This window comes from Brachyhypopomus gauderio, chromosome 7 (genome assembly GCF_052324685.1).
Source record: "Brachyhypopomus gauderio isolate BG-103 chromosome 7, BGAUD_0.2, whole genome shotgun sequence".
Classification (NCBI taxonomy): Eukaryota; Metazoa; Chordata; class Actinopteri; order Gymnotiformes; family Hypopomidae; genus Brachyhypopomus; species Brachyhypopomus gauderio.
In genome coordinates, this window is record NC_135217.1 from 15,753,732 (window position 1) to 15,767,491 (window position 13,760).

Here is a 13,760-nt window from a genome sequence, read left to right on the forward strand (position 1 = left end):
GTCAATAAATGTCACGCGGGCCATACTGCAGCAATTATAGTTTATTTTCATTAATTTTCATACGGAAAACTGTATTCTGAGCTTGTGATTAGGCAGGCCCAGCTGCCAATCAGGCTGGCCCATCCAGGCCCGCCCCTAGATCCACCCCTGGTCTACAAATTGAGAAACAATTTGCATTTTGTCAACAATTTGGATGTCTGTGGTGATGAGCAAAAAAAACAACAGATTGTGGAAAGTTGCATCAATTATAAAGAAATTTCGAGAAACCTGCCTGAAATTACCCAGGCCAAAAAAGTTGCAATAGATGAGCAAATGATTCCCTTCTCTGGGGCCACAGCTCTTCAACAATAGGTCCCAAGCAAGCCAAACCCAATTGACTTGAAGAATTACATTCATTACAATTACTAGCTTCATCCAGAGGATGTGTACTTAATTTTTTTTATCTGTCAAGGTGCAACAGAAAACTGGCCAGATGCTAACCCAGATAAAACCATTTGCATAGGTGGCTCAGTTGTCATGAAACTTGTGCAAGCTCTACCTGTGGGTACAGAGTTGTACTTTGACAGGTACTTCACAAGCATCCCACTGCTTGACAAGTTAAGAGAAAAAGGGCTGTTAGCAACAGGCACTATCATGACAAACAGGTTACCAATACGACAACACCTGCCCACTGACAGTACACTAAAAAAGGAAGGCCATGGCCGCTACTGTGAACTGGTAAGGCACAATGAAACGTTATGTGTTGTAAAATGGATGGACAACAGGTGTTAAACAGATGTTAAAAGGCCATACATTGTTGGTGCATACAACCAAAATATGGGTGGAGTAGACCTCTGCAATCGAATGATTTCATTATACAGGATTAGTACTCAAACTAAGTGGCCAGTGCATGTATTTTTTCATTTTGTGGATTTGGCCCTTGTGAATTCATGGGTAGAATATGTTCAGGATTGTGAATAGTTTGGCATTGCCAAAAAGACACTTTAGATTTGTTGGATTTCCTTCATTATGTTGGAGAATGTCTGGTGTTCAGTAGGGGTCAAAAGAGGAGGAGCACAGATGAGCTCACAGCTCCTCTTCTGCCACCTGTCACCTGTCACCATGCATGTCAGAAATGTTTGTATTCTAAAATAAATTGTGTAAATAGGAAGGGAAAGGTAAATGTGAGCAAAACTGACATGCTGAATATTTTGACTGAAGTTTTTAGTAATTCTATTTTTTATTAACAAATTTGAATGAAATACATTTAATGCATATTACATGGATTATATGAAAATAAATCTAAAATTAAAGAAAAAAATAGAAGCAAGATTATTAATGTGTTGACTTGAATAGTGACAAATGAGGAACATTAAAGATAATTCAGTTGTTTTAAACTATTGGAAATGTACTGCAAAATGTTTATATGTACTTCCAAATTTGTATGTAATTTTTATTGTAAAAATGTATTACATGATTCCCCTAACACTTAACATAGAAAATGCACTTGCTCTGGATCCTGTGTTAGCTAATAAATATTGGACGTTTTCAAACTCATGCGGAGTCTATGCCCTTAATTCCAAATGTCCAGTATACCGGACACTGAATATCTTAATAGTCTCTATGCAATTGAAAAAAAATTGTATTGTGACTTTTAAATGGCTGCAGCAAACATAGGGCAGTCATGGCCTGATGGTTAGGGAACTGGTCTTGTGACCGGAGGGTCGCAGGTTCGATTCCCAGACCTGAGGCCATGACTGAGGTGCCCCTGAGCAAGGCCCTTAACCCTCAATTGCTCACTTGTATAAAAAAATGAGATTAAAATGTAAGTCGCTCTGGATAAGGGCGTCTGCCAAATGCCGTAAATGTAAATATTTCTTTGCAAAAAATCATTTGTTTTTGATGTGTCCTCTCTTGGGATATTTGAAATAAATTAATCAGATGAGAGTTGGGTGAAAACACAGCTTCCCTATTTGATCTGTTTTTCCTTATTCAAGAATCTAGTTGTGGAGGACAGTTAATTAGATGGCAATATTGCCACTCATGAAAGAAACATTTTCAGTGTACAGTCATGAAAGTGACTTCACTTCTTTTCAACTTTAACAGCATAAAAAAATAAGACATGAGGACATGTTATCTAAGCAAACACACACATGGATCTGTGTGTATAAACAAAAAGTAGAATTTCAAAATAACAACACAAAACATTAATCACCAACATCAAAAACAAGATGAATGAATGCTATGTACTACCTTTGTGAAACATTATGGAGTAGACCAAAAGCTTAGACATTTCAGCAGATCATAAAATATTTTGTATAGACTTGCACATATGTCTTAATTTAAGATGAATTCCACAAAGTGAATTCTCATAATGGTGTCTTTCACTCCCAGGAAGATTTTACTGATATTATCTGTGTCAGTGGCGCATGTGAAATGTGAGTACATACGCTTGAGTCCTGTGTTCTGTGCTTCATACATTTTGAGCACAAATGTCATTGCTGCACCTGCATCTTTCTTAGGTCCTGAGGAAATAATAGAATAAAAAAATGGACTGTAACCACAGACCAAATATCACTATATGGCTGTAATTGCTGTGGTATAATCCTGATAAATGCAATACATACAAAAGAGCCCATAAGCCATATTTTGAAGCATTTGGGGTTAAAGATAAAAGACTAGCACAAAAGAAAATGACTGTTTCTTGCAACTTTTTATCATGTCATCTGATATAAGTGGCAGAGTTCAATTTAAGGGTACAAGTATAAATATTTACACTATTTGGAAAAATTGAATCAACCTGGAATTTGGTAACCAGCTTTTTCCTTGCATTCAATGTAAAAATTTACCTTGTAACATTTCTGCCTTTAATGTTAACTATGAGTACAAACATGGCAAAAAACAACACTTTGGAACACCATCACTGAAAGTTCAGTCATCAGTCATAAGATGAACAAGCAGAAACACCTTGAGAAATGGTACTACTTGAGTACTTGTTTGGTATGGTGAGCATTTGTGTTCATTAGTTCCCTCACCCTTGTATTCAGGAAAGTAGTCTTCAAGGTGGGACTTGGTAATTTTCTCCCTAAGTAGGTCTGTCTTGTTGAGGAAGAGGATTATGGAGGTATTTTGGAACCAAGAGTAGGTGATGATGGTCTTAAATAGAGCCTTACTCTCCTCCATGCGGTTCTGGGGAGCAGACAGTTACAATAACCAGGATGTGGTTCAGTCATTTTTATTTAATCAGATTTATATTAAAAGGGTGTCCCACCTCGTTGGTGTTTTCATACAAGACCTGGTCATACTCGCTTAGTGCTACCAGGAAGATTATAGAGGTCACATTTTCAAAACAGTGAATCCACTTCCTCCTCTCTGACCGCTGACCCCCCACATCAACCATCCTGTAACCATATATGTGTTTGTCACAAAATACTTTTTTATTACCCCACAATACATTAAGTATAAAAAGGTTATTGGAATGTCTTGTTTGCAGAAGACTTTACCTGAATATAACAGAGTTGATTTTAAAAGGATACTCAATAATTCCAGTGGTAGGAACCCTGACTCGTAGGATATCTTGCAATGTAGGAACATAAAAAGAAGCAGAGATTCTGTCCATGTTGTCCAGGTAACTAACAAGAAAAAATACATTCACAAATAATAATAAGCATGCACACAGACATCCTAATTGATGATGTCAACTGAACTTCAAATTGTACACTGCAATTTCAAAGTACTGAATAGTTTAGTATTGTGGTAAATAAAAAAATTATTATATGATTAAGTAACAAAATCCTTTTAAAGTATCTATCACAGATAGCCTTATTCTATTTGATCACAAACATGAGTTGATTGGCTCCTTATTCAGCAAAGAACTAGACAGTCCAAGCAGAGAGGTCCACTCATAATGAACTCACTATTTGGCAGAGTCTGAGAGCTGAAACTCTCTCTTGCGCTCATAGCACTGCTGGATACCGACATCGCTCCAAACATTCTTTATAGCTTCATAATGGGGCTCCATTGTTATAACACTTTCTGGTGTAACTCTCCGTAGCACTGCTGCAAAACTCTGGAACAGGCAGTGAGAGTTTTTGTTACAAAATCTGACTCTACACTTTTAGCAGGAAAGTCTTCTTGCAATCAAAGTGCAACATATTCACACAGACACACCACACATACACATACATACATTTCTCTCATACCCACTGCACACAGACACATACCTATGGTGTTGTCATACACATGGCACACCTTCATACACATCACACTATACACACTGTACACCTTCATACACACCACATATATTCCCACACACCATAAACAACTTAATACACACTCTACACACATTACACTCCAACCCTCTGACTACCAGCAGCTCCCCTCCCCCACACACATACATCTCTGTCTCTGACACGCTCAGACACACACAAACAGACACATACTTAAGCAGGTGTTGTTCACCTAAACAGTCACACAAACACCCACAAACACTGTACACACTTTCAAACACACTGCACACGATAATGTTCACACACTCAACTTCTTTCATGCCATATACACAACTTCATTTACACACCACACAGACACATACCTAAGGTGTTGTTTAAGTACACAGACACACAAACACAGGCACACACTATGCACACAATACACTCACTGTAAGCACTTTCATACACACTGCACACAGTCATAAACACGCACTCTCACATAACACACACACAGACACATACCCAAAGACGTATTTTTCAACTGACAGACTCACAAATACAGACACACACTATGCACACACCGTGTACACATTGTACACATCTTCATAAACACTGCACATACCATTAAACACCCATATACTCACCTTTATTCATGCCATATACACATCACTCCATAATTCACACACATACATGCACACACTGAACACACTAGAATATCATCACATAATACACACAACACACCTTCATATACAATACACACCATATACAACATATACACCATACACACCACATACATTACCACACACCATACTAGGGATGTCCCGATCCAGCTTTTTGAACTTCCGATCCGATACCAATATTTATTTGCACTTCCGATCCGATACCGGCCGATACCGATACCGGACTATCTGAGCATGTATTAAAGTTTAAAGTTATTTAGTCAACCTACTTTGTTGTCTAACTCATGTTGAAAAGCGTTTTACTCTTGATAACAAGTAGCCAGCTGAATTAGGTGTGTTTGAATAATACACAATGGTTGGTAAGGAGAAACTGACCTGTTTATTTAGCTACTATAAACTCAAAATATTAAATAACAAACAGAAATGGCATCATTAAACAAAGGATTAAAAAGCCACAAGTGCAAATAATATTGTAAATTATATTTAAAAAGCAAAACTGTCACGTAGGGCTATGCCCCCTCTCCTAGCTGTCACTCTGGGTTCCCTCATGTCTGTGTTTCTTGCCTGTTCATCCCGCCCTGCTCGTTTGTCTCTATTGATTTCCTATTTTCTGCCACGCCCCTGTCGTCATTGTTATCACCTGGTCCTTGTCTAGTTCTGTGTATATTAGTCCCTGTATCTCGCAGGTCTAGTCATCGGTTGTTTTGTGCTTCATGTATTCTCTGTTCACGTTCGCTGGCTCTTGTATCTGTATTTGCGTTTCCCCGTTTGTTTCAGCCTGTTCCGTTTTCCCTGCCTGGTTTCTGTGAGTACTCCTTGTGTTACAATGTCGTTGCTTGTTCAATGTTCGGACTCTCTCAATGATTTGACCCGTGCTATCCTCTTCGACCCTGATTTTGGAATTTCCTTTAATAAATCTCACTCTCCTCAGCGTTTGTGTCCGCCTCCCTGTTCTGCCTCGCAAAAAACACACAACCTGAGTGGAAAATAGTCTATTAACAAATAGTCTATTATCCATCAGTGCTCTTGAACAAGTGTAAACCAAAGCTTAAAAAAAATCCGTGCACATATCGTAAACTAATTGAAAGCAACATGCCTTCTACTCCACACTTTGCTGCTCCATCCCCATCTATACACTCCCTTCAATTCAAACGTTTCTGCCAGTGTTAGTTGTGTAGGACCTTTCTTTTTGTCTTCGGTTTTCTTTAGAAACTTGTCATGTTGTTTATGGTGGTATTTCGCTAAATGCTTGATTAGATTGATTGTATTAAAAGTTCTTACAGCTTTACCACCACGCTTGGCTTTACTGTGGCATATGTTGCACTCTACCTCTTCGTCTTTGTCATCCTTTAAGGTAAAATAATCCCACACAACTTACATTTTTACAGATAACTTTAAATTTACACGGCGGTCCTAATGGTTAGGAGATGATTTAGAATTAGCGGAGCTAAATTGGGGAGATGCTATGCATGTGTGCTGAAGGTGTGCTGGAAAATGCGGACCGGATTTTACTCTCACTGGCAAAACCACAGCAAAAACTGGAATGGATTATCTAAATGGGTGCGCTGAAAAACCCGGATCGGACTTAAAAAAAACTGGATTGGGAGTCTGGATCGGCATTTTCTCGTGCCTGCCGATCCGATACCGATACGCATTTTTTGTTAATATCAGCAGCCGATCCGATCCAAACATCGGATCGGGACAACCCTACACCATACACAGCTTAACACACACAAAACATTACACTCTAGGGCACCTCTTTTCAAGCAATATAGTATTTCCTTCAGGAAATGCAAATCTAGTTATAGGGCTTGAAATACAGCCCGAACCGCTTAACGTACAGATTCCGTTCAAACTGTTTTGAGTTGATATAATGTTTAATACATTTAAGTAAAAAAATGTTTTGAAGCCCCATAGAAATGAATGTGCTGGCATGAAAAATGATCAAAAATCTCCTGGATAAACTGCTGTAAAATCCTTAAACATTCACCTAGAAACTCAATGTAAATTTTAAATGGTAGAGAAACTTGCAGAAACCTGAACATAAAACTTCCCCATTGGCTCCCATGTAAATTTGACAAAATCAGAATTGGCTTTTTCACAATTTGCCTCTGTGTTTAACTTGTCATAAATCAGACAGTATTGGGTCATATCACACACAATTACACCAAAATCATCAAGGGGTCCTCTCTTATACAATCTCTTCGGTTAAGCGATAAGTTAGATATGTCACGAACTATGACTGTTTGTTTGGAGGGTGCAAATCAGATTATACAAGGCTTCTCCACTCAAAGCAGCAGTGACAGAGTGACTCCTCCCACACACGCACATACATACATCTCTCTCAAACCCATTCCACATACACACCACAAAGACACACACATACATACATCTCTTTCATACCCACTCCACATACACACATACAGTGAGTCCCCGCTTAATGATGGGTCTGGTTAACGACGGACCGGAGTTACGACCGGCGGTGCGCGGAGGAGCAGTGGCAGCACAGTGGAGTGTTGTGTATGAAAAGCTGAGGCAGCGCAGCCTCCACCGCAGCCCATCTCAGCAACGCAATTGCTCTTTCTCACGCTGTACGCACGCACGAGAACATTGTTAGTTTTTTTTCTATACTGTATTTGAACCATAACACACACTAGACTACACACATTGCACTCTAATCCTCTCAAAACTAGTTGCTCCCCCCCAAAACACACACACATACATCTTTCTCATACCCATTCCACACAGGCACACACATAAATACATCTCTCTCATACCCACTGCATACAGACACATGCATACCTAAAGAGGTGTGTTGTCATACACACAATACACCTTACACTATACACCTTCATGCACTACACACACCATATACACAATACACCTTCATACACACCACCAGTGTTGTATAGTAACGAAGTAAAAATACTTCACTACTGTACTTAAGTATATTTTGGAATACTTTGTACTTTCCTCGAGTTTAAATTTTTTCGACAACTTTCACTTTTACTTCACTATTTTTCTGAATGTAATTGCATACTTTTACTCCGATACATTTTCAATGTTCGGTTTAGTTGCTCGTTACAAAAAAAAGAGAAAGAGAGAGAAAACGCAATGTTTTGACCCCACCTACTGAAGTCAGAATCATGCCTGGGCTTGTTCATCACCGCCAATAAGATACACCTGTATGGCGCCCATTAAGCACAAAGCCAGCTCGCAATCAGCAGCCACATGGAAGACGAGATGGAGACAACGATGACAACAACAGCAGCAGTAGCAGCGGCGATGGACTCGTCTACAGGGGAACCACCAGCAAATCATGAGAACCCGTGGCCTTATTTAAACACAATGTTTGATTTCTTGGGGGTTAAAGATTCGTCGTACCGCATGAAATGCATGTTATGCCTGCCCAAAGACGTGGAAATTCTATCGTACAGAAACTCCCCGTCCAACTTGAAGAAACACATTGAGGTAACTTCTTATGAAATTGTTATAATCCTCCTGTTGCCTTAGCATGCTCATTAGGCACTATTGTAGAATCTTGAATATAACGTTACCTGTACAAATGAACTTTTTGTTTGGCATTGTTTCGGTTTCACATGTGTATTTAGCCTAGGCTAAATGTTGGCTGTAGCAGGCTACCTAGCCTCTTTGATTCAAGGGGGGATGAAGGTGAAAGCGATAGCTATTTAGAGTAAATTTAACGAATATATGAAAGGCATGCAAGTTCTAAATGACAAACCATTAACATGTGCTACTCTTTAAAACTGAAACAAACTTTGTGTGTGCGTCTGCTGTCAAGCCGATGTTTGCTGACCTTGTAGCCCAAAACCATGTCAGTACCACTACCATGCTTTACTGTAGGCATGGGACACTTTTCTTTACTAACTTGGTCACCACCACACATTTGACACAATCAAAAACAAATTTTTTATTTTGTCAGAGCACATGACATGCTTCCAGCAATCCATAGTCTGTTTTTTTTTTTGAGACCATGATAAACAAATTTGCTTTAGATTGCATGTGATGGTGACCAAGTGAAAAGTACAAAGAAAAGTGTCATGCTTGCAGTCAAGAATGTTAGTGGTACTGACTTGGTTTGGGATTGCATGAATGGTTGGTTTGGCAATCTGAATTTCACCAAAAGAAGCAAACATGTCTACATGTATTGTGACTGCTGAAGCAGATCATGATACACTATGGAATTTTAACATGGGGGGTGTACTCACTTTTGCACCACCATAATTTCACAAAATGGTAGTCATTGAAGTTAATATTACTTTTGTAAGCTGAACAGATGTATTAAACTTACGATAAGTTTGTCTTGACACTTTGTAGTATCAACAGATTTGCCTGTTGGTTGGTGCACGAAATGAATGAAGGCAAGAGAAAAATCAAATGCTTTATTTCACTGTGACTATGGCCACAACATGGCAGAAAGCTGCATCATTTAAGTGCTACAACTTTTCTGTATTTCAGGAATTGATTACATCAAGCAGCATCTCGAGAATCCCTCCATGCAGCCAGGTGATATGACCAGGTCAAGTTCTTCATATGAAGATGACTTCTTCTCGTCTCTGCAGGCGTCTAAGACCCAAGATGGTGCCAAACAATTTGATGCCTACCTGTCCTGCTCAGCTGACCACAGGGATTTGCTGAAGTCATTTCCTTCTGTCTGCAAGCTATCTGTCAAGCTCAACATGCCCCTCCCAGCGTCGGCAGCATGTGAAAGGCTGTTCAGCATAGCAGGTCTTGTTTTCAGCCCACGAAGAGTACAGCTAAGTTCTAGGCATTTTGAAAGCCAGTTGCTTTTGAAGATGAACAGAAAGTTTTATAGTTTCATGTGATAATGGGGTATTGTGCAAGGATGACCTCAAGGGGAGGTTATTTTAAATACATAGCACTGACCTTATTTGAAGGCTTACAAAATGTTTTGTTTTTGTCAATTTTGCCTGCACTTGATTGTACATTTTAACTGTGTTTAGACCAAAGTTTACTAAAATATAAAAAATGTCATTCAAACTGCATTTGCCTTGTGTACTTTTTACTTAATACTTTTCATTACATTACTTGAGTAGATCTATTTTTACAGTACTTCTCATACTTAAGTACAAGACGTTTCAGATACTTTAAGACTTTAACATTTACTTTAACAAGTAACATTTGAGTCACTGACTTGGACTTTTACCAAAGTCATATTTTGGAGGGGTACCTATACTTTTACTTGAGTGTGAGATTTCAGTACTTTATACAACACTGCACACCACATATATTACCACGCACCATAAACAACTTAATACACACTAGACTGTACATTATTAGACCCTAACCCTCTCACAACCAGCAGCTCCCCCACACACACATACATCTCTGTTTCTGATACACATCACTGAGACACACACAAACACATACTTAAGGTGTTGTTCACCTAAACAGACACACAAACACACACTGTACACTTTTTCATACAAACGTTAATGTTCACACTGACCTTCTTTCATGCCAAATACACACCTTCAGTCACACACCACACAGACGCATACCTAAAGTGTTGTTCAAGAACACAGACACAATGCACACAATACATGCACTGTACACACTTTCATACATACTGCACAGTCGTACACACACTTTGCAATATAAGAGAGCCAGTGAGAGAAGAATAATGCCTTAGTACAATAAATGGCGAAATTCTAAGATAGAAGTATATAGATTATCATGGAAAAACAGCCTTATTGAATATAAGCATGCCCTCCATACAGCAAAATCCTCATACTTATCGGCTTTAATAGAAAAACATAAAAACAATCCAAGACTCCTATTTAGAACTAGCCAAATGAGGAGTCATAAACAAATCAAATCGCTAATCCCACTAGAGTGCAGCAGTAACAATTTTATGGAATTCTTTAATGATAAGATTGATAAAATTGGGGAAATTTTAGGGAGTTTTTCCTCGCCACTGTCGCCTTTGGCTTGCTCATTAGGGTTCTGGACCCATAGTATTGTTAACCTTTTAAATCCTGTAAAGCGCTTTGTGACAACATGTGTTGTGAAAAGCGCTATACAAATAAACTTTGATTTGATTTGATTTGAAATAATTTGTCATACTATCTCAGAGCCTGTCAACCTGCCAATGCACCCTGACAGCTGTCTGATCAGCTCTAATGCTCTTTTGGAGTCCTTTTCCCCAATTGGTCGTGAGGAGCTTATTTCATTGGTAAAATCTGCCAAGCCCTCCACATGCATACTAGATGCCGTACCAACCCATCTACTTAAAGAATTACTGCACAGCAAATTAGGACCTTTGCTTACTATAATGAACTATTATCTGAGCCTAGGCTACATTTCCAGTTCATTTAAACTTGCAATCATCAAGCCACTAATTTAAAAACCAGGTCTTCATCCCCAAGAACTGTCCAACTATAGGTCAATCTCTAATCTGTCATTCATATACAACATTTTAGAGAAAGTAGTTTCTTTGCTCTCTTCCTTCTAACAGACAGAACATGTCCTAGAGTTATTTCAGTCTGGATTTAGACCACATCACAGCACTGAAACTGCACTGACTAAAGTACTAAACGATCTCTTAATATCCTTTGATAAAGGACACTAATTTCTTTTCTTATACTGTTACACCTCAGTGCTGCTTTTGACACCATTGATCACAACATTCTACTAAATAGACTGGAGACACTCATTGGCATAAGAGGTCAGGCACTCTCCTGTTTCAGGTCCTACCTGATGGATTGTTACCAATTTGTACTAGTACAGGGGTGGCCAACCCGCGGCTCACCTGCATAAACGGGGCGACACACTACTATAAAATGTAAGTCGCTCTAGATAAGGGCGTCTGCCAAATGCCATAAATGTAAATGTAAATGTACTACATTTTCGTGGTGCGTGGTTAGTTTACAAGCCTAGCGAGCCGCTAATACTTTTAAAACCGGCGTAGTGGAAAACACGCATTTGACTGTCTTCACAGCTAATAATTTACACTCGCCACCCCCCCCGCTCAACAGATTACACTCGCCCATGTACGATGTAGCTCTTTGCCGTAACACAGTAAGAAAAGTGGCTCTTGGTCTATGACGGGTTGGCCACCCCTGTACTAGTAGATAACGAATGTACAAATTTTGTTTACTTTGTAAACGAAAAGTAAATGTTTAATTTACAAAGGTAAAAAATTGTGTCCCTGTACTGGGTCCCATATTATTCTCATTGTATATGCTACCGCTGGGCACTATCATTCGTAGACATGGTATTAGCTTCCATTGCTACGCAGATGATACTCAGTTGTATATATCTTCTAATCCGGATGATATCATTACTTCTCTCAAAATTGAGAACTGCGTCCAGGACATAAAAAAACTGAATGGCATCTAATTTTCTTCTACAAAAGACAGAGGTGTTGATTCTTGGACTCAAAGCTGCTAGAAGCATTTTGGGCTGATATTCCCCTCACCCTAGATGGCTTTTCAGTAACACCTAAATCTACTGCATTTCTACTGCAAATCTACTTTCATTTGACACACATATATGCAACATCACTAAGGCTGCCTTTTTCCATTCACATAATATCGCAGAGACACTTACTGTCGTTAGCTGTTGCAGAGAAGCTGAATCCGTGTAAATCCATGTATCATTCGTTCATTTGATATTCAACTGAAAATCAAAATCGGAAAATGAAAAAACCATTCATTATTTTGTTTTTCGTTTTGAATATAAAAACAAAAAAACAAACCAGGCTTGTATTTTTCAGTTTTTTATTTGATGATCCAAACAAAAATAGCAAAATAAAAAAACGGGTTCGGAGCCGAACTTGATTTTGATTTTTTAACTTGACCCATTTGTGTGCCCCGGAAGTTACTGATATGTTTATTCTTCGTGGTCTTCGTTTGTGCGGGAGTGCACTGCAGTGTTATTTGTTCTACTCTGAGCCTAGACATTGGAACATGGTCTATATTGGTATAGACAACGTGACCATATTGGAACTACATTCTAGATTAATTAAATATTTATTTGAAGGTGGTAAGACGCATGCAGAGATTTCGTGCACGTTGCAGGGGAATTTGTTCGACTGCCTCAAACAGAATACATGTACAGTGCAAAAGTGTTTACAAGCGAAAGCACGGTTCTACGGCAATGACGAAACGAAAGTGTACGTTTACGGAGGAGTTAAAGAGAAAAAATGTTCGACACACACACCATTCACCTAAATCATTCACCGATACACCGATGTCCCCCACCCAGCACAAAAGTTGTCCTCCTTTTCAGAAACCCAAATCTGGTCACCCTACTTAGAGGAGACTAGCTCCGTTAAAGTATGTGCCAGCTCTTTATCGCGATTGTGTCCAACCCTGACTCCCACCACGTTACACAGATATTGGTATATTATTTATATTATATATAATATTATTATTTAATATTTAATATTGTCTTCAATATTGAACCTTTTCACAATATTCAAATTTTCTTAAATATATCAATCTGCGTGCAACGAATGAGTATAATATACAAGTTTCACCTTTTGAATGGAATTACTGAAATAAATAATATACCGATATCTGTGTAACGTGGTGGGTTGGACACAATCGCGATAAAGGGCTGGCACATACTTTAACGGAGCTAGTCTCCTCTAAGTAGGTTAACCAGAGTTGGGTTTCTGAAAAGGAGGACACCTTTTGTGCTGGGTGGGGGTCATCGGTGTATCGGTGAATGATTTAGGTGGATGGTGTGTGTGTCGAACGTTTTTTCTCTTTAACTCCTCCGTAAACGTACACTTTCGTTTCATCGCCATAGAACCGGCGGACACACGTGCTTTCGCTTGTAAACACTTTTGCACTGTACATGTATTCTGTTTGAGGCAGTCGAACAAAATCCCGGACGATTTTGA

General features: G+C 38.9%; 1 protein-coding gene across 5 annotated transcripts in view; it reads right to left on the bottom strand.

Annotated features, from left to right (window-relative positions):
* Positions 1 to 13,760, bottom strand: part of LOC143519042 (guanine nucleotide-binding protein subunit alpha-14-like) — a 70,218-nt gene that overhangs the window by 40,356 nt on the left and 16,102 nt on the right. For 3 of the 5 annotated variants that reach the window (XR_013132343.1, XM_077012072.1, XM_077012070.1), the window contains exons 3-7: positions 3,897 to 4,048; positions 3,483 to 3,611; positions 3,251 to 3,380; positions 3,015 to 3,168; positions 2,430 to 2,504 (exon numbers count right to left, since the gene is read on the bottom strand). Coding sequence is in view for 4 of the 5 variants with exons in the window: in XM_077012072.1 (XP_076868187.1) it covers positions 2,430 to 2,504; positions 3,015 to 3,168; positions 3,251 to 3,380; positions 3,483 to 3,611; positions 3,897 to 4,048 (640 nt within the window). In the remaining variant the exon portion in view is untranslated. Of the gene's footprint in view, positions 1 to 522; positions 2,505 to 3,014; positions 3,169 to 3,250; positions 3,381 to 3,482; positions 3,612 to 3,896; positions 4,049 to 12,460; positions 12,530 to 13,760 lie in introns of those variants that run through there. The other 2 variants (XM_077012073.1, XM_077012071.1) reach the window with 2 other exon arrangements.